Source organism: Triticum aestivum, chromosome 4A (genome assembly GCF_018294505.1).
Source record: "Triticum aestivum cultivar Chinese Spring chromosome 4A, IWGSC CS RefSeq v2.1, whole genome shotgun sequence".
Classification (NCBI taxonomy): Eukaryota; Viridiplantae; Streptophyta; class Magnoliopsida; order Poales; family Poaceae; genus Triticum; species Triticum aestivum.
In genome coordinates this window covers 625,112,863-625,134,981 of record NC_057803.1, presented here as the reverse complement: position 1 = coordinate 625,134,981, position 22,119 = coordinate 625,112,863, and the positions used below count along the sequence as shown (strand labels likewise).

General features: G+C 45.5%; 1 protein-coding gene across 1 annotated transcript; it reads right to left on the bottom strand.

Annotated features, from left to right (window-relative positions):
• Nucleotides 1-17,119: 17,119 nt before the first annotated feature.
• LOC123082720 (F-box/LRR-repeat protein At5g02910) lies at nucleotides 17,120-19,955 on the bottom strand. Its single transcript, XM_044504987.1, has 4 exons — nucleotides 19,603-19,955; nucleotides 18,167-19,063; nucleotides 17,830-17,979; nucleotides 17,120-17,697 (listed from the first exon to the last, which is right to left on the bottom strand). Exons 1-4 carry the CDS (start codon nucleotides 19,642-19,644, stop codon nucleotides 17,296-17,298), a joined length of 1,491 nt encoding a protein of 496 aa, XP_044360922.1. The 5' UTR covers nucleotides 19,645-19,955; the 3' UTR covers nucleotides 17,120-17,295.
• Nucleotides 19,956-22,119: the final 2,164 nt, after the last annotated feature.

The following is a 22,119-nucleotide window of genomic DNA, read 5'->3' as shown; positions in this document are numbered from 1 at the left end:
GGCGGCGTTGAGTCGAGGCGGCGTCTTGGCCGGGGCGGCTTACAGCGATGAAGATGGCCGGTGGCTCTAGGCGCGGGCAACGAGTGAGGCCGCGACGGCGGCTCAAGGCCGACGACTCAGCAGCTGACGCACAGAGAAAGAAACAGCCGGCAGTTCGACGGCGGCGGTTCGGCGACTTAACACGCAGAATGGTTCCAAGGCCGACCTCGGCAAGCACGCCGTTGTTGCTGTCCACCGACGACTCTCCTGCCTCCTCTGCGGCTGCCGACCGAAGTCCCTCCGCCTACTATCACCATCACCCCGTCCTCCTCGCCATCCCCTTCACACCCCATCTCCCGCGATGGCACCCCTCGCATGTATGCCGTCGGTTGCGTCCATGGCTCCAACACCCCTCGTTCCTCCTCCCTTTCTTGCTACAGCAGGCTCACCACCACACCCCACGCCTCTCCCTCATCTCCTCCGACGCTAACCTCCACAGTTACGGTGGATGCGCCTTGCTCATCCTCGGCGACTGTGCTGCCACCGTCTGCTGATTTCCCCTCCCCACAGATGCGCTCCATGGCATATTCTATTGTGATGGTTGACATGGAGGTGCTCTGCTTGGCTACTGACTACCCTTCCCACAGCTCATTGTGCCCACCCATGGCGCCTCTCAAATTAGATGGGACTTACTCTGCTCGAATTACATCCCAAGGTGTGTCACATGCTCTCACATCTTTAGAGCCGCTTTGCCTTCTGATCTACTTCATCAAGGACCAAGGTATTAGGTATGGTGTGTTGATGGAAGAGTAAAAGCTCGTCTATCTCTCGTCAAGTCATGTTCATCTGGTTAGGCAATCCTTACTTGTGCAATTGCAGAGATGTGGAATGTTTGGTTTCAAAATTACTTATCCACAATCTTCTTCTAAAATGAATGAAACTTAATTATTACTTTATAAGTGAGGAATTACAAGCGGTGAATGAAACTATGAATAAGAATGCAGTAGAGGAATTGATTTTGATATCACATAGGCCCTAATTTTGTGTTAAAGAAGTCGACGACAAAACTGGAAGATGCATGTCATTGCATTAGATGTTGATGGACTACCTTAATTTTTTAATTCTATAGGTTGCTGGGCACTCCAAATGCGGATGTTTGGACAAGAATAGGCAAGTTTCCGATCTCACGAGTACCCTCAATGCAAGGTCTCAAAGTTGTCTACTGTAATTCCCAGTGGTGATAAACTGACAATGTCTACAATTAAATATTAGGCCATAAGTTTTAGTAATTCCATAAGATGCAATGCTAACTAGATGCTTCAGCCTTGCTACTTCTACTTAACAGAATTTTTGAGGGCATCAATAATTAAATCCAATAAGTTTACCCATATACTTCTATTTGGCTTTTCAAAATCCAGGAAATCAGGACCATTTGCATACCTATGTTTGCTACGTTGTTTGCTACGTCCTATTCAATTTTTTTCTTGAGGCATACTTCGGTTATAATTATAAGATAAGCTATTCTAATTGTGAAGTGTTCCTCCCTTTTCTTTTGCGAAAGAAAGCGTTCCCCATTTTGAGCAAGTCCGAACTCTGAATCATTGCCTTTGACCTTGTTGCAGAAATCAGGAACTTCTAATGTCCGGAACATTTCTCTACTACACTGCTACTTCAAAAAGATTAATAGCCTAAAGATTTGTTTCGGTGTTAGTTGCTGCTTTCATGGCCCTCGAAGAAGAACAAGTCCTGACCATGTTAGTTGCCACCTACTGCTGTTTCCCCTTCCGTGCCGGCGCGCTCACGGCCAGTTATGGTGCTATGCCCGGCTACCGCTTGTCCTTGCAAAACCTCACTGTGCCCATCCTTGTTGCCTACCAAATTCAATTTTTCTATGATCCAAATCCGCGCGCCTATGTCGAACTGTCTAGAATCCACTCTTGCAGCCCATTATAAATCAAGTGAGCAGGCAAATGGGACTCATGCTGCTCAAACCACATCCAAAGAAGCAACACGCTCAACACGCTCTGGTCACGCTCTTCGCCTTCTGATCTGGTTCGCCAAGGACCAAGGTATGCTGTGTTTTAGGCAATCCTTATTTGTGCAATTGCAGACATGTGTTTGTAGGGAAACTCTCTTGTCTCCTATGTTCAATAAATATATTCCAAGGTGTATTGTTTTTCTTTTTCTTTTCAACATTAGCTATTGGTTCCACAGCAGTCAGCCGGTCACCACTGTAGCAATATTTGGTTCAATTCCATTTTTGTATTCTTCTTCTGGAATGGCTATGAACAAGAAGACATGCCATAGTTACTGTTAGAGGAATTAACTTCAATATCATGTTGGCCATAATTTTCTGTTAATGAAGATTTTTAGTGCCCAAAAATTTACTAATGGTCACAATAGATGAGTATCGACATATACTACTATTAGACGATGACGCCACTTTTTTGGTGAAGTTGAACATCATGACGGGGAGTTGCAGTGATTCTGTAACATGTAATTTTGTCATTTTATTATTAATGCATATTGATTGTTGGGTATTTCAAACTCTAGGTTGGTCTGTTTGCTATTAAAAGATCTGCATCTTAGTTCTAGGTGGATCAGCTTGTTTTAATGGAGTTGTTCAGACAGAAATTCCCAAGCTAGATTTGTTATATTTCCCTTTATATAAAATCACGTGACTTTGTCAGGCATATGCACATATATACTCAGTATCACCTCCAACTACACTTGGATTTTTGTTCTCACCAAATCACTAAAATTTCTGGAAAAAAATGATTTACATGGCAGGTCCAAAAGATATTTGATAAGCTTAGGAGTTTCCTGGAGAAACCCTTGGATTTAGGAGTGATGCTGAAGAACTGCAGGGTCAAGAAAGCAGCGGGTCTATGCCCCAAATATTACAGCCCTCGTGCCAACAAAGTGCTAAAGGAAAACAAAAAGTTTGCATCATGTACCTTACTGCTTGGTAAAAATATCTGCTTGCATATCCTGTTGGATTTCAAACTGACCAAATGGAGCATATTAGTGTTGTTGGATTTCAAACTGACCAAATGGAGCATATTAGTGTTGTTGGATTTCAAACATCTGCTTGCATATCCTGTAAACATTCCAGCACCTTGCATCATACAGAACTAGCCTAAAGTGATATGCTTGATCTTCTATGCCTATTACTGTTGTAAAGAAGGTGTTTATCACCAAGGAAGTTAATTATAATAAGCATCAGTATAGAAACAAATTTATGATGACTGAAATATTATGCTAAAAATAGCCAGAAGATCCAGATCAAGCACAGAGTTCCTGGCTGGAAAATATATACTATTTTTTATGTTTTCCTCAAGTACCAGGCAGTGGCTTTGGTTTTCATCTTGATACAGTCAAATCTTGCTTTATATAGTGTAAGAGGGTGAAAGTTTTGTTCAAATAATTAGTATATATACACACACAATGAATGCCCTCTAGCAGCATTGTCTCTGGTGCCTTGCTATACGTTGAGCATTTTTTTGTAATACCTAACATAATCCAAGACACATATCAAATAAAGGGGGAAATCGTGCCTATATTTTTGTTGTATATACCAATATATATGTGACTATGTTTGAGACTTTAAAACACGGTTATTGATAATTTTGTTATTAAGCAGTGCTTGCAAGAGGTGAAAAATCAAAGAGATCACACCCCATTGGCAGAGGTGAGTGGACTGGAGGTGTGCGGTGCACTGAGAGGGCGTAAAGCCAGACTGATTTTCTATGCTTCAAAAGCTGTTATGTAGCTAAGTTAAATACTCTGCTTTTTACAGTGGAGATACTCTGTTTCGTGGTAGGGGGGATATCTTGTTACTTCTGTCCTGTTCTTGTACATTTAAGCTTAATAACAATTGATTAAGTACAGTGTTGATTTTCCATGACGTGAAGTTCTTGATGGCGTATTTCACGTGTCGAGGCTTATATGCTTCCTGAGATGATTGGTTTTAAGAATATTTCAGTGAAAAATGATATCTCGAGAAAGATGAGAGATAAGGTGAGGAGGCGAGAGAGGTGCGGGTATCCTTTTCTAAAATTGTCATAGTTTACTTTACACCATCATCACCAACTTGGTTTTTTTATAAGAGAAGAGTAGAGATAGAGAAAGTAATGTTCATATGCTAACATTCATTGTAATACAGTGAACAATAAAGACTGTTATGTATGCAGTAGCGATTGTTTGATGTATACAATATTTACTCCCCCTATCAATGGAATCAACAGCTTTTCCTTTGCGTTTAAGCAAAATCTGTTTTGGAGCTCAGGTCTTGCATGTTTTAGATATTTACATTCTATGAATAAACTTCTGACGAGAAGGGCTCATGATGCTTTCTATATTGTAGTGCCAATTATTCATGTACATGCAACACTATGAATTTTATATACTCTCTTATGTATGCAAGTTATAAATAAAGTGTTTATATTTGTGTTCTCTTCTTTCATGTGAGTTCTCTTGTATTCAGAGATAAAGGTGGTCATTATTGCCGCAATTACTAAATGTGTGTGGTCGGATTTTCTATTTAAAGTGAGTAATGAGAAAGTCGGGTAGGAAGAACAAAAAACCTTCCTGCAGGTGAAGATGGGGAAGAAAATGGTTGGCTTGGACGAAGCTGAAGGGGTCTGAAATCACATGTTTAATTGTGCTTGATGTGCGCCTATGAACAATATAACATTGTTTGATCACTGTCTAGGAACAATTTTTATTGTTCCGTAGGAATGTTTAAGCAAACAATGTTTCACTTATCAATTGTGACCCCGTAGCATAGCACGGGCATTTTACTAGTTACCACATAACTTTTGGACTCGTACTACTAGTAGCTTGTAGTAACACTAATCCGTTGTTTAATCATATTGAACTAGGCTTTCCTTAATCCAGCACTGTTTTGAGGAGATTAGCAAGACCGGCGTGGAGTACGAAAATTGAGTGATGCTTGCCCGGTTGAACTGTATCGAGCTGCAGCTTTTTCCTTTGCTCCCCACGAGGTAAATCTGAAATCGGTTTACAGGAGATCTTTGGGAGGAGTACCGATTGCAGACCGTCCAAGGACGCTGTGTAGATGCCGACTGGATCTGCTTCGCGGTGGTGTGTGAAACATCGTCACGAAATTTCCGAGATTGATCTTTAAACAAGACCGACACCGATTTTGACAGAAAAGTAAATCCACCCATGACTGACAACGGCCGAGTAGATTAGACTAGGAAGAACACCCACGGCGGCGCTTTTGCACCGGCTCTTCTTCAGCCAGAAAATTAGGAACCTCTTGATCCCTATAAAAATCCCTCCAAGAACTCAACACCATCGTGCGCAAGCCCCACGGTGGGCGTCAACTATCGTAGAATTATCACGGAAGATGTCCTTAGTGTCAGGACTTAGTCGCGAGGCCAACGCATCTATGTGGTAGCTTGAGAGGGGTTGAGCGGGACGAGAGGCGCGATGTTTTATCCAGATTCGGCCCCTCACGGTGGAGGTAAAAGTCTACATCCTGCTTCATTGATATTGATGATGATGACCACGATTACAAGAGTGCTCTATCTCAGGAGCTATTGTCTAAACCTAACTTGTCCAACTTGTGAAACTTGTCAATCTTGTCCCTTTTAGGGAGCCCTGCCCTTCCTTATATATGTTGGAGGGGCGGGTTACATGTAGAGTCCTATTAGGATTAGGATTAGTCTATCTCTAATACAAACCGGATACAAGTCCAGGTCTTAACTCCTTGTAAGATAAATGTTCCTCATGTCTTTCCTCTTAAACCGGCCCACCATTAACATAAACCGGCCTGCTGGGCCTTGGGCCTTGTCATCCATCTGGAATACGCGCCGGGTCACCAATGAGTCTTCAGGCTCGTGAATCGTCATACTAGTGAACCGCCAGACACGTAAGTCGCCAATCCTCTGGCGGTTTACCAATGAAACGCCTAGTCCGGTCGGGTTATACTTCCGGCTGGTTTACGTCGTGGGGTATATCCCCGACAGACCTCAAACAAATCCAGAAGTTAACTGGATGTGTGGCGGCTCTAAGCCGCTTTATCTCCCGCTTAGGAGAAAAGGCTTTACCCTTTTATCGCCTCCTTCGGCGCATCGAACACTTCGAGTGGACGGACGCTGCCACAGCCGGATTGGAAGAAATAAAGGCCATTTTGGCAACCAACCCAATCCTGGCCGCGCCAAACATCGGCGAACCAATGTTGTTGTACATTGTGGCAACTCATCAAGTTGTAAGCGTAGTGCTCGTCGTCGAACGAGAAGCTGACGGACATAAATTCCCTCTTCAAAAGCCGGTATACTATGTATCCACTGTCCTCACTCCATGAAAATCACGGTACCCACATTATCAAAAGATAGCCTATGCGGTATTCATGGCATCCCGGAAGCTGCGACACTACTTTCAAGAGTGTTCGATTACAGTAGCCTCAGAAGTGCCACTTAATGATATTATAAAGAACCGCGACGCTACGGGCCGGATTGCTAAATGGGCCATTGAGCTCCTCCCATTCGACATAACATACAAACCTCGATGAGCCATTAATTCGCAAGTATTGGTCGACTTTGTCGCTGAATGGATGGAGGCCGAACTCCCTAAAGAGTGCGGCGCATACTCCAATTGGATCATGGACTTCGACGGTTCTAAAATGCTGGCTAGTCTAGGGGCTGGCGTCGTGCTGACGTCCCCAACCGGAGATACCGTTCAGTACATACTGCAAATATTATATACAGACTCCAACAACGCAGCCGAATACGAAGCTCTGTTGTATGGTCTTCGGATGGCAGTCTCCAAGGGCATTCAACGCCTGGAGGTGCATGGGGATTCAAACCTCGCAATATCCCAAATAAATGGAGATTTTGACGCCAAGGATCCGAAAATGGCGGCCTACCGAAACGCCGTCCTAAAAATGTCAGCTCGGTTCGAGGGGCTCGAATTTCATCATGTGGCTCGGGAAAACAATCACGCGGCGGATATCCTCGCCCGCATCGGTGCAAAACACGATGCGGTCCCCCAACATATTTCTGGAGAGGCTGTTCAAGCCATCGGTAGTATGAGAAGGGGACACCGTTAACAATAGTCCGGACTTGGCCAAAACACCCGATACTGAACACTCTGACACAATCGGAGGCTCCGCCACCGAAATAACACCTTCAGCCCATGTAATAATAGCCACCATAGCCCCGTGGACAGAACCATTCCTGGCCTACCTAACAAGGCAGGAACTTCCGGAGGACCAAAACGAGGCATGCAACCTAGTGCGGCGATCTAAGGCCTACAGGGTCCATGAGGGAGAATTGTATAAAAAAAGCACTGCCGGAGTCCTTCAAAGGTGCATCTCCGAAGAGGAAGGGAGGAACCTTTTGGCAAAAATTCACGCCGGACTCGGCGGTCACCACGCCGCAGCCCGGGCTCTTGTAAGCAAGGCCTTCCGTACAGGATTCTATTAGCCAACGGCCCGGGCAGATGCACAGGACTTGGTCCAACGTTGCGCCGGTTGCCAGCTCTTTGCAAATCAAAGCCACATGCCACCCACCGCCCTCCAAACAATCCCCATTACGTGGCCCTTCGCGGTCTGGGGGCTTGACATGGTTGGACCCCTTAAAGGGGGAACCCACAAGAAAAAAATACTTACTGGTCATGGTGGATAAATTCACAAAATGGATAGAGGCCAAACCTGTTAAAACAGCCGAATCCGGACCGGTGATAGACTTCATATCCGGGGTCGTACACTGTTATGGCGTCCCCCACAGCATCATCACTGACAACGGCACGAACTTCATTGCCGATGAGGTAAAACTCTGGTGCAGCAAAATGGGCATCAAGCTCCATTATGCTTCAGTCTATCACCCGCAAACCAATGGCCAAGTTCAGCGAGCAAACGATCTTATAATGAGCGGCATTAAACCCAGATTAGTGCGTTCCTTAACGGAGTCTGACACGCACTGGGTAGAGGAGCTCGACTCCGTACTCTGGGGGCTGTGGACCATGCCGAACCGTAGTACCGGATATACACCCTTCTTTATGGTGTACGGCGCAGAGGCAATCCTGCCCTGCGACATAATTCATGACTCACCTCGGGTGCGCATGTATGAAGAAAGAGAAGCCGAGCTCGATCGTCAGGACAATCTGGACACCCTGGAGGAGGAGCGCGACGTAGCAAAAGCCCGTTTCGCATTTTATCAGTAACAGGCTCGCAGATACCAAAGCAGAGAAGTACGGGCCAAAACTTATAACGTTGGCGAACTAGTTCTACGCCTGCCGGATAAGAAAAAAAACAAGCTCGAGCCCAAATGGGAAGGTCCCTTCATTATTGACCAAATTCTGACCGGTGGAGCGTACCGACTGTGGGATGCATCGACTAATCGACTCGAGCCAAACCCATGTAACACGACCAGGCTCTGAAGATTATACGCCTAGCGCCGAACTCTATGTTCGTCCCCTTCCTCTGTCCATTTTTTGCATATACATTATCTGTCTTGTTTTTCTTTCTTTCTTTCTTTTATTCTTTCTCTAGGTCTTCAAGGGCCAACTTGTGCCTCACTTGCACACTATAGATGCGCTAGCCGCGCTCGTCATACCTGGGGGCTTCTTTCACAGAAGCTTAATTCTTTATCTGGGCTTCATGCCCCGCACATGTGTTATGCTTGCACATGTACCTTTTTTCGCCATTATATGCATCGATATGACTTAAGTTTTGGCCAAGTTGGGTTGCCTAGCTCTTGTATTTATGCCCTACGTTCCCGTTAATTCGGCTAGGGCATAAGGGGAGCACCTCTGCGATTGTTACTGCCGGGTCAGCCGGATGAGTACCTCAGACTGGGTGAAGCCGAAAGCTAGCGTTCTTAAAGGAATATTCGGTCGGTGAACAAAAGATGATTTTTTATTTTCCATATCTACCCCCAGATGTTTTTTTCTTGCGTTTCTTATCACAGTCCGGACATGCATTTTAGGGCATGCATACCCAGGAAAAGGAACCCTTAACGGAACTATTCTCCCTGGAAGATGTTTCTTACTACCCATGTAATATAACATAACTAGTTGGGCACTTGTCCGTTCAAGCACTAATGACCCCTACGCCTGGTATCCACGCATACCCCGATTCTTATATAACTGAGCAGGTATTCGGATACTCTCCGGACTATCGGGTCCCGAGGTTGAAGTGAAAAGTACCGCCAAGACAAATGATCTACAATTCAGCTAGAAGGCATTTATACATGTCACTTTAATTACATAGTCATGCAGACTGACTAAATTCTTCTTCTATACCATCCAACAGGCGGTCTAGCCTACAATCCTGTTAGGAATACTTTGCAGCTAATTCTACTTGCCCATAAACTAAGCTAACAGGGATCTCTTTTCCGTCGGGCCCCACAGGTCCGACCTCGGCCATGTGATTTGGGTCAGCCTTGGTATACCGCGTCTTCACCATGTCCCAGGCTTCTCTGGCACCTTGTCAGCAGGCCGATATCTTCCATAATCAGAAGCGCCGCCGTGCTCCCTTGAGCTTCTCCGTAAGCTCTGCAACGCCCTCTGGCAGGAAGACGGATGGCCACAAGGCCTGGGCAACACCTTGCATCACCTGCCGAAGTTGTTCGTGCAAATGTAAGAGCTCAGATAGAAGATCACCCGCACACCCGGGCATTTCCTCCGCGGGACGACCCGTCAGCATACCTACAGACATAACACTGTCAGTCGGCTTCTTCGCCGAACTCCTTCAAAAGGATTCGTTCAAGCACTTACTAAAAATGCCGCGCCGAAGCCGCTTATTCTCCTTCTCGGAGTCTGTAAGCTGGGCCCGAACGTCTTTTAGTTCCACGCACAGCTTGATATTGGTGTCTTGAAGATTGTTTTTCTCCCGCCTAACCTCAGTCAACACGCGTTTGCCAGCCACTAACTGTCACACGACATGTTGGTCCTCTGGATTTTCTCCAGATTCATCTGCAACATCTATTATTAGATCTGCAACCATGCTGGACACTATATGGTAACCATCATTCCTTAAAGTAAATGTTACCAGCGGGTGACTTTTTCGGTTCCTGCAATGCGGCAACAGCGGCCCGCAGTTGGGTCTTGTATTCCTCTAGCTCCTGTGATAGCCTATTATTCTTCTCTGTAAGAACCTGCACAATAAAGATGATCCTTAAATCAGTTCTGCTAACTGTTTCAAGTCTCAGGGGCTACTGATACATATAAATCTTCAGATTTACTTACCCGTACATCCTTTACATACTGATCCGTGGCTCTGGCTAGACCATCTTGAGCGGCACGGAGGTACGCCTCTCCAGAATTGAAGGCATCAAATGCCTCTGGTGAGAAACAAGTGTCATGGAGTACGGCCCGGCGGCACCTATGATTCATTGCGCTTTCCACTTCTGAGTTTGTAGCGGATAATCTATCTGCATCCTCTGTAGGGGGATTATCCGGCGCCCGCCCCATATCGGCTTCCGCCTCTATGTCCGGTCCTGGCACCCGACTGGTGGAAGCGTGATTAGTAACATCGCCGCACATATTCCGACGAGCGTTTTTTCTGTTAAAGAAACACGGGCGTCATTACATTTCGAGAAAGACGACAACCATGGAGCGGGGTTTTTGTTATACCTTTGCACCGGCGTCTCCGTCCTGACCGCCTTCCTTTTTGGCCGGCCCGGCCTCGGTGCCTCTTGTTGGCGAGTTGCTGCGGGTTCGGCAGGACGTCCCGAATGCCTTCCCTGTAAAAATGCCATATGTATATGGTGGGTGAAGTGTCTAAAAAGGGATCCTAGTTTTTGGAGTTGGGATTTTTGGTTTTTCTTACGTGCGATGCAGGGAGCAGTCCGGGATAGTCGTTTGTAATGACCATCATGGCATCATCACAGCTTAACTGATAGAACTGCCGGTTTATCAGCTCCATGAATATAACTGGATCTTCTTCAAGTCCGGAGTCGAGGGCCTGGTCAGGGTCCTCCGGTTGTGGAGACGGGCTGCTGACCTCCTTTATGGCTTTTCGCAGTTCCTGCCGCAAAGTGGCAAGGTAAATATTTACGACAAATAATGCGGAAAAAATGGGAGTAAGGAGATATAACTTACCCAGCTTGGAGGATTGTACATGGAGAATCTGTCCCGTGGCTTGATGCGGATGAACTCCTCTTCCTTTCCCTTGAACAATTCGGATAGAATTTTTGCTAAAGCGGCAGCATTGTCCGCACCCTTACGCCCGCAGCGGGTGGCATCATCCGCCCCGTTAAAACACCACAAGGGGTGCCCACGATATTGGAGTGGTTGCACTCCCGCATTATGCAAATCGACATAACTTCGACTACTATCAATCCTGATTGAGCCAGTGCTTTAATCCGGTTCATCAGGTAGAGGACTTCTCCATTATCTTCCACCTGGGGGCTCCGTGGGCGCCAACTTCGGCGTTTCTTCAAAGGGGCATTGCTGAACTCAGGAAGACCCCGCCGAACAGGGTCCGGAAGGGGAACGTCCTCCATATAAAACCATTCCGAAGGCCAGTCTTCGGACGACTTCTTCGGGGTACCGAACAGGTATCCGGTACCGGCGATGCGCCATACTTCAGCTCCGCCCACTTGATAAAGTGATCCCCTCTGTGTGCGAGGGATGAGGCAAAATAGCCTTTTCCACAGCTCGAAGTGAGCCTCGTAGCCCAGAAACAACTCGCAGAGAGCAACATAGCCGGCGATATGTAGAATGGAGGCAGGGGTGAAATTGTGTAATTGGAGGCCGTAGAACTCCAGGAGCCCGCGGAGGAACGGATGAATTGGAAATCCGAGTCCCCTCAATAGATAGGGGAGAAGGCATACCCGCTCCCCCATAGGGGGGCTGGGGAAGCTCTCCGCTTGCTCCCCGCCATTGTAGGTGGCGAGCCCGGCTCGGACGGGCACCATATACGTCGGAGAAAGAAATCCCTTGGTCTGCAGTTCGACCAATCGACTGTGTGGGACTGAACACCTCTCCCAATCACTGGGCTTAGGGCTATGGGGGCGGGAGGAGGATCTGCAGAGGTCGGCCATGCTAGAATGGATCTTTCCGAAATGCGCTCTGATGGATTCTTGCTGGGGGGAGGATGGTATGGATCGGATCTAAGAATCCCCATCCCTTTAATAGACAATTTATTTATCTGGCTAGGGGGGCAATTGTAAAAATGCCCTGGCGCCTCGTATTCATTCAACGCGTGGGAGATAGCCCTTATTGGGCACACAAGCCAAGAGGTTTAACATTTATGAGGCCGGACACTACTTACAAACACTCGAAAATTGGAGAAGAACTCGCCTTGCAATGCCGAAGACAACACTGTGCGTCAGACTCATCGTCATTGAAGCCCGGTTCGGGGGCTACTGAGGGAGTCCTGGATTAGGGGGTCTCCGGACAGCCGGACTATATCCTTTGGCCGGACTGTTGGACTATGAAGATACAAGATTGAAGACTTCGTCTCGTGTCCGGATGAGACTCTACTTGGCTTGGAAGGCAAGCTAGGCAATACGGATACATATATCTCCTCCTTTGTAACCGACCTTGTGTAACCCTAGCCCTTTCCGGTTTCTATATAAACCGGAGGGTTTTAATCCGTAGAACAACATACAATCATACCATAGGCTAGCTTCTAGGGTTTAGCCTCTCCGATCTCGTGGTAGATCAACTCTTGTAATACTCATATCATCAAGAATAAATCAAGCAGGATGTAGGGTTTTACCTCCATCAAGAGGGCCCGAACCTGGGTAAAACATCGTGTCCCCTGCCTCCTGTTACCATCTGCCTTAGACGCACAGTTCGGGACCCCCTACCCGAGATCCGCCGGTTTTGACACCGACAGTGTCCCTGGCCAAGGAGGGATAGGCTGGCCTTAGTAGCCGAGGTTTTATTGACCTTAAAAATTTGTGTGCAAATGTTCTTCAGCAAGGACATATGATTATGCTAGCAATCCAAACCTCGGATACATATTGTATGTGTGTGTGTGTGTGTGTGTTGCAAATTGCAATCTCCTTCTCCTTACCCTTTACTCTCTTGCAAGTTCAGCATCATTTTTTTCTTACACTTACATGCTAGGGTGTTCGGCCTTTCAATATTGTATCCAAATCTCAATGACCACGTGTGCTTTTCAATTTCTTCGATCTTATCTTTCATTACTTTCAATATTCTATCCAAATCTTCAGCAAGAGTGGAGCTAGGAATTTGGGAAATAGAGTCGGCCCTCAAACATAGGCAAACAATGTGGAAAATGTGCTTTTTTGCATGGAACACCTCAAATAACAACTCCAAGGACCATTTCACAAAAATCCCACGTTACAAAGGGGGGATTGGGGATACTCGATGCCATCCCCAATTCCCAAAACCCATCACCATGGACGAGTTCGCCGGTCGCGGCCGCCGCGCCGATTCGCCGCCTCCGCTTTCGTTATTCCCGGACGACATGCTCGTGGAGATCCTCCTCCGCCTCCCGCCGGAGCCCATCCACCTCTTCCGCACCTCCTTCGTCTCCAAGCTCTGGCGCCATCTCGTCCATGACGCTCGCTTCCTTCGCCGCTTCCACGACTTCCACGGGGGGACGTCTCCCGTCCTCGGCTTCTTCAACAACCAGCCGGGGCCTCCCCTCTTCGTCCCCACCTCCGGCGACTTTGGCCCTCCACAGCTGCCAAGATTTCCACCGACAACTGGTGGGCCCTCGACTGCCGCCACGGCCGCCCCCTCCTTGAAAAGTTAGGATCCAAAACACTCCTCGTCTGGGACCTTGTGACCGGAGACCAGCGGTACCTGCGCGTTCCCCCGGCTTGTGGTGGATTTGCAACGGCTCGGTTCTCTGCGCGGCTGGACATGCTAACCACGGTGACTGCCATTCGTGCCCGTTCCTAGTGGTCTACGTGTTCAGTCGAAGTGGTTCTGCTATCTGTGCGTGTGTCTGGTCGTCCGAGACTAGCGTCTGGAGTGAGGCAACCTCGATCGACATACCATCTTTATCACTTGTTCCGAGACCGATAGCTCTGGTTGGGAACACACTCTACTGGTTGCTACAAAACTATAGTATCTTTGAGTATGATTTGGATAATCATATGTTGTGTCTAACTGAGGAGTTCCCATGCCATGCTCGCATTAGCTACCAAGGGCTGGTTGTCATCATGCCGACCGAGGATGGACTGCTTGGTTTGGTCGGAGTGGATGGACTCAATCTCCATCTATGGTCATTGATGGCGAGCATTGACGGGTTGGTAACATGGACACATCAAAGGGTCATTGATTTCAAGCAGTTTCTTGCGCCGGAAGTGGTGGCGACATGTATCTATGGAGTGGAGGCAATTGCTTTTGCTGAAGATGCTGGGGTGATCTTCATTTATGTGCACCCTAGCGTCTATATGATCCATCTCAAGTCCATGCGGATCGAGGAGGTGTCAGAGAAAGGGACATATGGCACCATATTCCTTACACAAGTTTCTATGCTCTAGGTACTTGTCATTGTGCCGATGTTGCACACTACACTTTAATCTTGTCTGCATCGTGAATGCTATCATCTTTCAAGCATATGGGCCATAGTTCATTGCAGATGAAAAAATAGATTATGAACTTTTATGTTCTGTACCTACAAATTATTGATCCCACAACCTCCTGGCTTCTGCTGGTTCTCATAGAGTTTGCTTATTCATGTACACTATCATTATCGTCTGCAGGGAGTAGTTATTGGGTCTTGGGTACACTAGCCAGTGTTTTGGTTTCTGCTACGTGTGTGTCCTGTGTTTTCTTTTTGCCTCCAGGCTGGGCTTTCAACTGCTCTGTACAGACTTTCCAATTACTATAATGCCACGACAGAGTGCCTACTTTTACCCGTCAAAATTATCAAATTCACCAACGATAACCCGGTCACAACTAATAAACGCATGGAATTATGAAGTCCTTGCATTCTTACTTGCATATGTTTCTCTTCATCCAGACCCAACATCTATCATTTGTGTCCCATCATAACTCCTAAAGAATTAGTCTGAATTGGGGAGAAATCAACTTATTAATGTACTATCAGGATACTTTTAGATCTCTTATAAATTTAGTCAATGTTGCTCCGTTTAAAGGTGAGTTATCACTATACAGTTGAAAGGAAGAGTATAGTTGTTTCTGAGCGCCGATTTATAATTGTTCGGTCCTTGTTGCCCTGCTGTATTGTTGGATAATATGATCTCACTGACACATGAGAGTTGTGTTGCATAATATGATGGCAACTAATTAGCAACTCATTGCAAGATTTGTTTCTCTTTAAGTTTAAGCTACTAGATTCAGTTAAGGTAAATCGGTGGGAGGGGAGGCCTATCTATCGGTGGGGAGGGTGCTACGAACGAATGAAACGACCTACGTGCTGCCCCTTTTAACCTTGTATTACATGTCATTTCTAAAATCTTCCTTATCTTGTTGCAAAATCAAGTGTTTTGTGCAAGGTGAGATATGTAACGGTGGCTTCATTGAAGTGTCGCCATCTTGTATCAGTTATTTTTTGCCCACAATTGCCATTAATATTGACTCATTCTTCTCATAGGTGTTACCATTGGTGGTGGAAATGATCAAGCTGAAATGTTGAACAACAATTGAGATGATTGCACTGTCACATCTATGGAGATGCTTTGTTGATTAAAGAGGTGATGTGGCGTTTAACCTACTGTATTTCTCTTGTTTTGCTTGCATGTTGAATATTTTGCCGTGCATATGCAACGGGTTGATATTCTCAGCATTGGTAAAGAAGCTGATGTGCTATATTGAATGCAGTTAGAACCCTGAACCATGTGTTTTAGTTCTGTTTCTCTTGCCCTTAGACGGCAACATCTCTCAGTTCGACCTTATTCGGCTTTTCTCTTGGAGATGTGAAACACTTCCCTCTGCATCTGCGCAGTTCATATTTCATTGTGCTAATGTGCTTCAGTGAAGCAATTTATCATGTCAGACATTTAATATCCTTTTGATGTATAGTCGCAGCAGCATGAACTGGAGTATGCATTTCAGAAAATACAGTGACTAGAAGGTTTCTGTCCTTCAAACATGAAGTCAAGCTCCCATTTATGTGGGTTCAATAAATCTCAACTTTCCTAATCATCTTGAGACAGAAGTATAATTGGAGATGTTTCTTCATCATGCCTTGCCGCTGGTGTTTACATGATGTTACCCTTGTTGTATACAAAGTTTACCACCACACATGACCTGTAAGCTTGATAGTACATTGTTCACCTCTGGCAGCCTATGGTTTTATGGTTCGCTGCATGTCGTTTTTGTACTGAGATGTGGAAAGAGATGTGAGAACATGTTTAACTGTTGAAACTGTTTTCCTGGTGCTGTTTGAACTTGCAGATACTGTTTTCGCTGAATTTTTTCCCTAACAAGTAACCAAAATCAGCTCCGTTGATGAAGTTTACCACCGCACTGTGCAGGTACCTAGGTCATGTTCTTTGTCATCGTGAAGCACTCATGCAGGGCGCTCAATCTGTTGCCATGCCTGGTGATGCCGTAATGCTAGGCGCTCGGTGTGGCTGAAACAAACTTGAATTGTCAAATGTTGCATCAACTTGCAAAACATGACAAATTAATCATGTGTAGTTATCTTTAGTCATTTCTATAGATGTTATCCGACCATGACTTGCTCGTTATGATGTATGTCATCATGTGAGATCTTGTTGATGAGAAGAGCACGTTCAATTTTGATCGACTTATGTTTGTTCAATTTTGATTGACTTCTGTTTGTTCAATTTTTCCTTTAGTTATGCTACACAATGTCTCCCGTCTTGCTTTCTGGATACATGTTTTTCTGCTAGTGTGATGGCAAGATAGCAGTAATGCCTTTTTTTTGCTAATTAAAATCCTATGAGGGTATTACATTTTTTGTGCCGATTTCAAGAATTGTGATGGCTTTTCCCCCCAAAGTTTTAAAACGATGTTCTAGGCTTTCAGCTGGATTTAGAGTTTTGTAGTCATCCTGAAGAGTGCTAGCACACGTTTTTTAGAGACATTGTTTACTTGTCTCCCTATATTTCACAGTGAACAAATTTGTATATTTTCTTGATTGCGCAATACAGATGCAAGACTAAACTTTGTGATCATATTCAGCACAAGAAATCTTATTAGCAATTGCGACGTCCAAAACATAACATCAAAATAGTTTTCTATATAAACTGTTTCCTACACCTTACGTATCAACATTATTTGGCATGAGATATATGCCTTGCTACAATTTATCCATCAAAAAACATTTGAGGCGAGAAATATATGCCTTGCTACAATTTATCCATCAAAAAACATTTGAGGCGAGAAATATGCCATCTCTAATTTTTCCTGATGACCATTTCTCCCTCATCCATCTTGGCAAATTCCAAAGGTTCTTCGTCTCCTTTCAGAATACTCATCAAAAACTATTTGGGGCGAGAATGTGTCGTCTCTAATTCGCCTCATGATCATTTCTTGTTCATCCTTCTTGGGGAATTTTGAAGGCAGTGCACCATGAGTAGAACATAAGTCACATTCATCATCTCTTTTCAGAACTATCTTATGCAAGTTGGGAGATCGCTGCAACACAGATCTTATGAATGTAAATTGTTGTTCTACTGACCTGAAGCCAATGAATTCTAGCTCTTTCAAAATCCAATTCTTGGTGTCGTTAAAGTCCACATCCCACTGAGGAGTCCTTCTTTCGGTGTTGTTCTGTCGTCTATAATTGTCTTCCACTTCACCCACATCGCATACATGGTCCCATACCTATTGGGTGAAAAAAATGATACACATGCACTTGGATTTCAGTGTTAAACAACTTCCAGCTAAATTTATCAAAAACTAAGACCTCTAAATTTGGATAACCGAAGAAATGCAACATAATTACCAAGAAATCACCTCAATATGTAACATCTCAATAGATGGTGCCGCTGCAAGAAAGGCCATCGTCCATAAAATGTCAAATTCAACAAAGATACCATGCACAAACAACTTCCTTAGCTTGTTGAAAGCTGGGCAAAGCTGCCTCATTTCAGGTTGCATCCAAAGCTGATCAGAAGATAAACAATTAAGAGTTGATAATTTAGGAGCACAGAAATGACGTTATGAAAGATTTTACAGCTATACTTAATCAGTATCATGAATAAACACATCTATGATATAACTCTAGTAGCTGTGATAACTAACAAATGCAAGCAAAAATATGATCACTTCGCAAAAATGAAATATAACTCACATTTTCTCCTTCGAAATCCAACGTGAGAGTATGTATGTATGTGGTTCCATATAGAAGCTCACTTAACTTAAGTTCCTCATAACACCCTCGCGTACTTATGAGTTCTAATTCTCCAAGAGACGGGACAAAACCAAAGACCAATGGCACATAGTCAAAAAGCCAAGAATTCAAATTGAACTTCTCCAATTTTGGAAGGCAGACCACCTCAAGTTTCCTAAAGCCACACTTAGTGAGCTCTAGAACACATAGTTTTGAGTTTGGTGCATCAATCTTAAAAGGATACACATCACCACCAATATCACACTCAGTGAGGCTTAGATGCTTTAGTTGCTTGCAGCAGTCAAAGATGATATGGTGCATGTCCAATTTGTCAAAGTCTACATTTTGTAGAGAGAGCTTTGTGAGGCAGCTGAGCACACTAGGGTGGGCAGTGAAAAGAAAATATATTTCTTGCGCTCGCTGCAGCATATCCTCCTCACTGCATTCCAAAGAATCTTTCTCATCGAGAATGGCGAGATCTAAATCTTTCAACGAACCACTGTTGATTGTGTCACCTACAAGTAGGCCAACTTCGAACAAGAAAGTGTTTATAAAGTAGAGCTTAAGGTGCAGACTTGAGATGGTAAATTCTCTCCGTGGCTTAACCAAGAAACTCCTGGTGGCTTTCGCTACAGATGCCATTGCTTCCTCCATATCCTTCGTCTTGATAGGTTTCAGGTGTGGGGTAGATAGGAAGTCCTTGACATCGATGCTGAGCTCAGGCAGCAGCCAAGGCAGATGACTCCACCGTGTGGAGAGCGCACTTGTCCTTGCAGTCGTACGTGTATCGACTCTTCCCAAGATAAACAGTAAAACATCGTCGGTCAACGCGCTTAGCCTGTCTTCACCCTCTATTTGCTGCAACATATATAAGTAGTTAGGGATCCATTAATTATTTGGCTGCCAAATAACTGAATTCAGATATCCCAAGCAGAAAAACTCTTGTTTTTCTATAAAAAAGAACACTCTCGATCTCTTGTTTTAGATACAAGAACAATGCTCCATATAGTGTGTAAACTGTTGGATGAGGCTGAATAGCCCCCGAACGATCGAGCACACTCGCTATTGGTATCTGGTCAATCTGGTGTGCCGTTCAGGTTCGTCGAGGACATGCATTTATATTCGTATAAAATATGTTATATTGAGCTCAAAATCATGTTCGTACCATGTTGCTAGATTGATTTGCCATTCATCAACACGACGCTTTTCTCATCGTGCTGGATTAAGAGCATGCACAAACTAAAAATCTTTGTCCGTCCTTATACAAACTTGTTAGATTTACAAGTACACTAGCATATACTCCTAGGTATGAGTTGAAGACATAGCTCTGTAAGAAGAGAAATTATATATGAAGAGAAGAGAGGGGGGTAAATCCGATGGCCGGAGAGGGAACATACTTGGCTGTGGGAACTGCTGCTATCAGCTTTATTCGCCTCCATGCCCCCAGATCAATCCGATGAGGGTTCTCTAATTAAGGCGTGTGTTGCAGGCAGGACGGTCCATTGTTGCAGGTGGCTGATGATTCCTCTATTCTCGATGAAGTTAAACCGCAGAAAAAAATAGCACGCTATAGCGCCGCTAGTAGCATATTCTGTAATGCGCTATTTTTTTCATCGGCCGGTAGCAGCAAGCAAAACCGCACGCAGGCGTTAGCTCCCTCCCTCGTACGTATCTCAGAAGAGATCCTCTACTCTGCGGTGGCGTGGGTGGAAGGAAAGCGGAGGACTCCGACGATTTGCAGCTGTTTGACGTGAACGATGGATCGATACCCTCCGTGTCTCTTTTTTTTCCCTTTTATTAAGAGGAATCCGTGTCCTCCTAGGCCCTGTTAATTCCAGCCCAGATGGCCGCACACGGGCGTAGAAAGCCTAGGCCCTGTTAATTCCAGCCCAGGACAAGGCGTGGAAAGCCCATATGGGTCAAGCCTAATTCAAGCCGGCTGCACAGGGCGGAAAACAGAGGCCTAAACGCTCGCTATTTCAGCTCACAAAACGATAACTCAAAAAAGAAAAGAAAAAAACGACAACGTAAAGGCCAGTTTTTTTTTCTCGAGTTGAACGACAGTTACTACTGTAGCAGGTTCGCAGCGCAAACCATTGCACTTCCGAAATCATTGCGAAATTTCACGTTCACGAGCCAGAGAAGAGATAGCAAAGAGATAGTTCATGATATTAAAACCATTCAGGTGCACATCAAAGGCGAGCAAGGAGCGTGTCCACATGGGCATTAGCGGTACTGTTTTATCGATCGATAATTTTTTATGGTCACAGTAAAAAGGCCTCACACATGTGGCCCAGCCCCGCACTCCACGCAACCTCTCCTCCTCTTCTCGTCTTCCTCTCCCTCACCGCCGCCGCGACCACTGCTTCTCCATACCCTGCCTCGTGTCCCTTCCGCCGGTGCGATGCTAGCCACACCGCAGCCACTCGTAAAACGGCGACGATGAGGAGGCTCAGCCCTTGGCGCAGACCCGCGCTCCCGAGCAGCGGCAGCGTCGGATTTCTCTGTCTCGCGGCGCCAAGCCTCCTGTCTGCGTCGCGACGCCGCCGGCATGGAGGCCCGGGCTCTCGCAGCCTCTATGGTGGATGCTCCGGCGAGGTCTCTGGGGACCACATGGCGGGGAACTGGCGCGGCTTCCAGTCGTGGGTTCCGGTGACTCAAAGCCGTACATCTGAGCCGCCGCCTCCAGCTCGTTTATTCCATATTCCGCCTAGGGCTTCACCGCCATCGCAGATCCTTCCTTCCGGTTGCTGCCGCGTTCGTCTGCTACGGGTCCTCCGTGTTCGTGACTCTGTCGACACCGAGAGAATTTCTCATCCGTCAGGTATTACTCCCAACACATGCTTCTTTCGTTTTGGGGGTCGATCGTGCTTCCCTTGTTGGCTGCCAATTTCACGAGGGTCGTCACCATGCTGGTGCTACTTTCGTGTTGGTTATGCTAGTGGTAGGGCTCTAAGCTGGGTTGAGTTTCAGCATGGACCCTGTTTTTTGTAAGCAAGAACCGATGAGCCTAATTGAAATAGTAGATCGTTGGAGCAAGCTACATCCGTTAGGTTCCTTCAAGGAATTAATCAGCTGGTGACGCAGTGTTTAGCGTCGGCCTATGGTGCAAAATTTGTTAGATTTGGTTCCTGTGTAATTTTTATTTGTCCAGTAAAAATCAGGTTAGTGTTGCCCCGAGAGGAAAATAAACCACCCACAAAGATTAATGACATGGCCGTGGTGTTACCCGATTTGGTGCATGCCAAGGAAGGAAGTCATGTTTTTAGACCTAATCTTGTAATTACTTTAGTGCCTGCCCAGAATAACAGTGTGCACATGTGGTAGGTACAGTAAGACAACTAGGTACTAGAAAAGGAATAAGCAGGTTATGAAATTCCTAACAACTCTTTCTGTGTTGATCAAATTGGTGATATGTGCTAGCTGGGTAGTTAACAAAGATTCTCTGGTACTCTTTATGTGAAGTGCGTGTTTCTCAACGTCATTGCCTCGTGTGTTTTCGGTCTCTTCGGCTTTACAAATGAGATGGCCGGCATCTTCAGTTCAGGTTGGCCGCTTGGTCATGTGCGGCTGTATAGATGGTTGTTCTTGTTCTGATGATGTTCATGAATTTGTTGTTGATGTTAACCCGCTTATAGCCTGTTCGTTGTTATGTCGCGTCAAGGTGTGCTCTCGTTGTCAAGTCTTATTCAATTATTGTGCTGACCTGTGTGGTCCCTTGGTGTGTTCTAAGGCCAACCTGCAGCATGGCTATCTCACGAGCTCACCGTTGCATGGTTTGATCTGATTTTGTGTGGTTCTAGCCGGTGCTTAAATTTTGTCCACATATTTATGGATGAAGCCCACACATACATACTCATGGATTTGATTTTGCGCTATGCCCTTTAGAACAATCAAGCTATCAGGTGAGAATT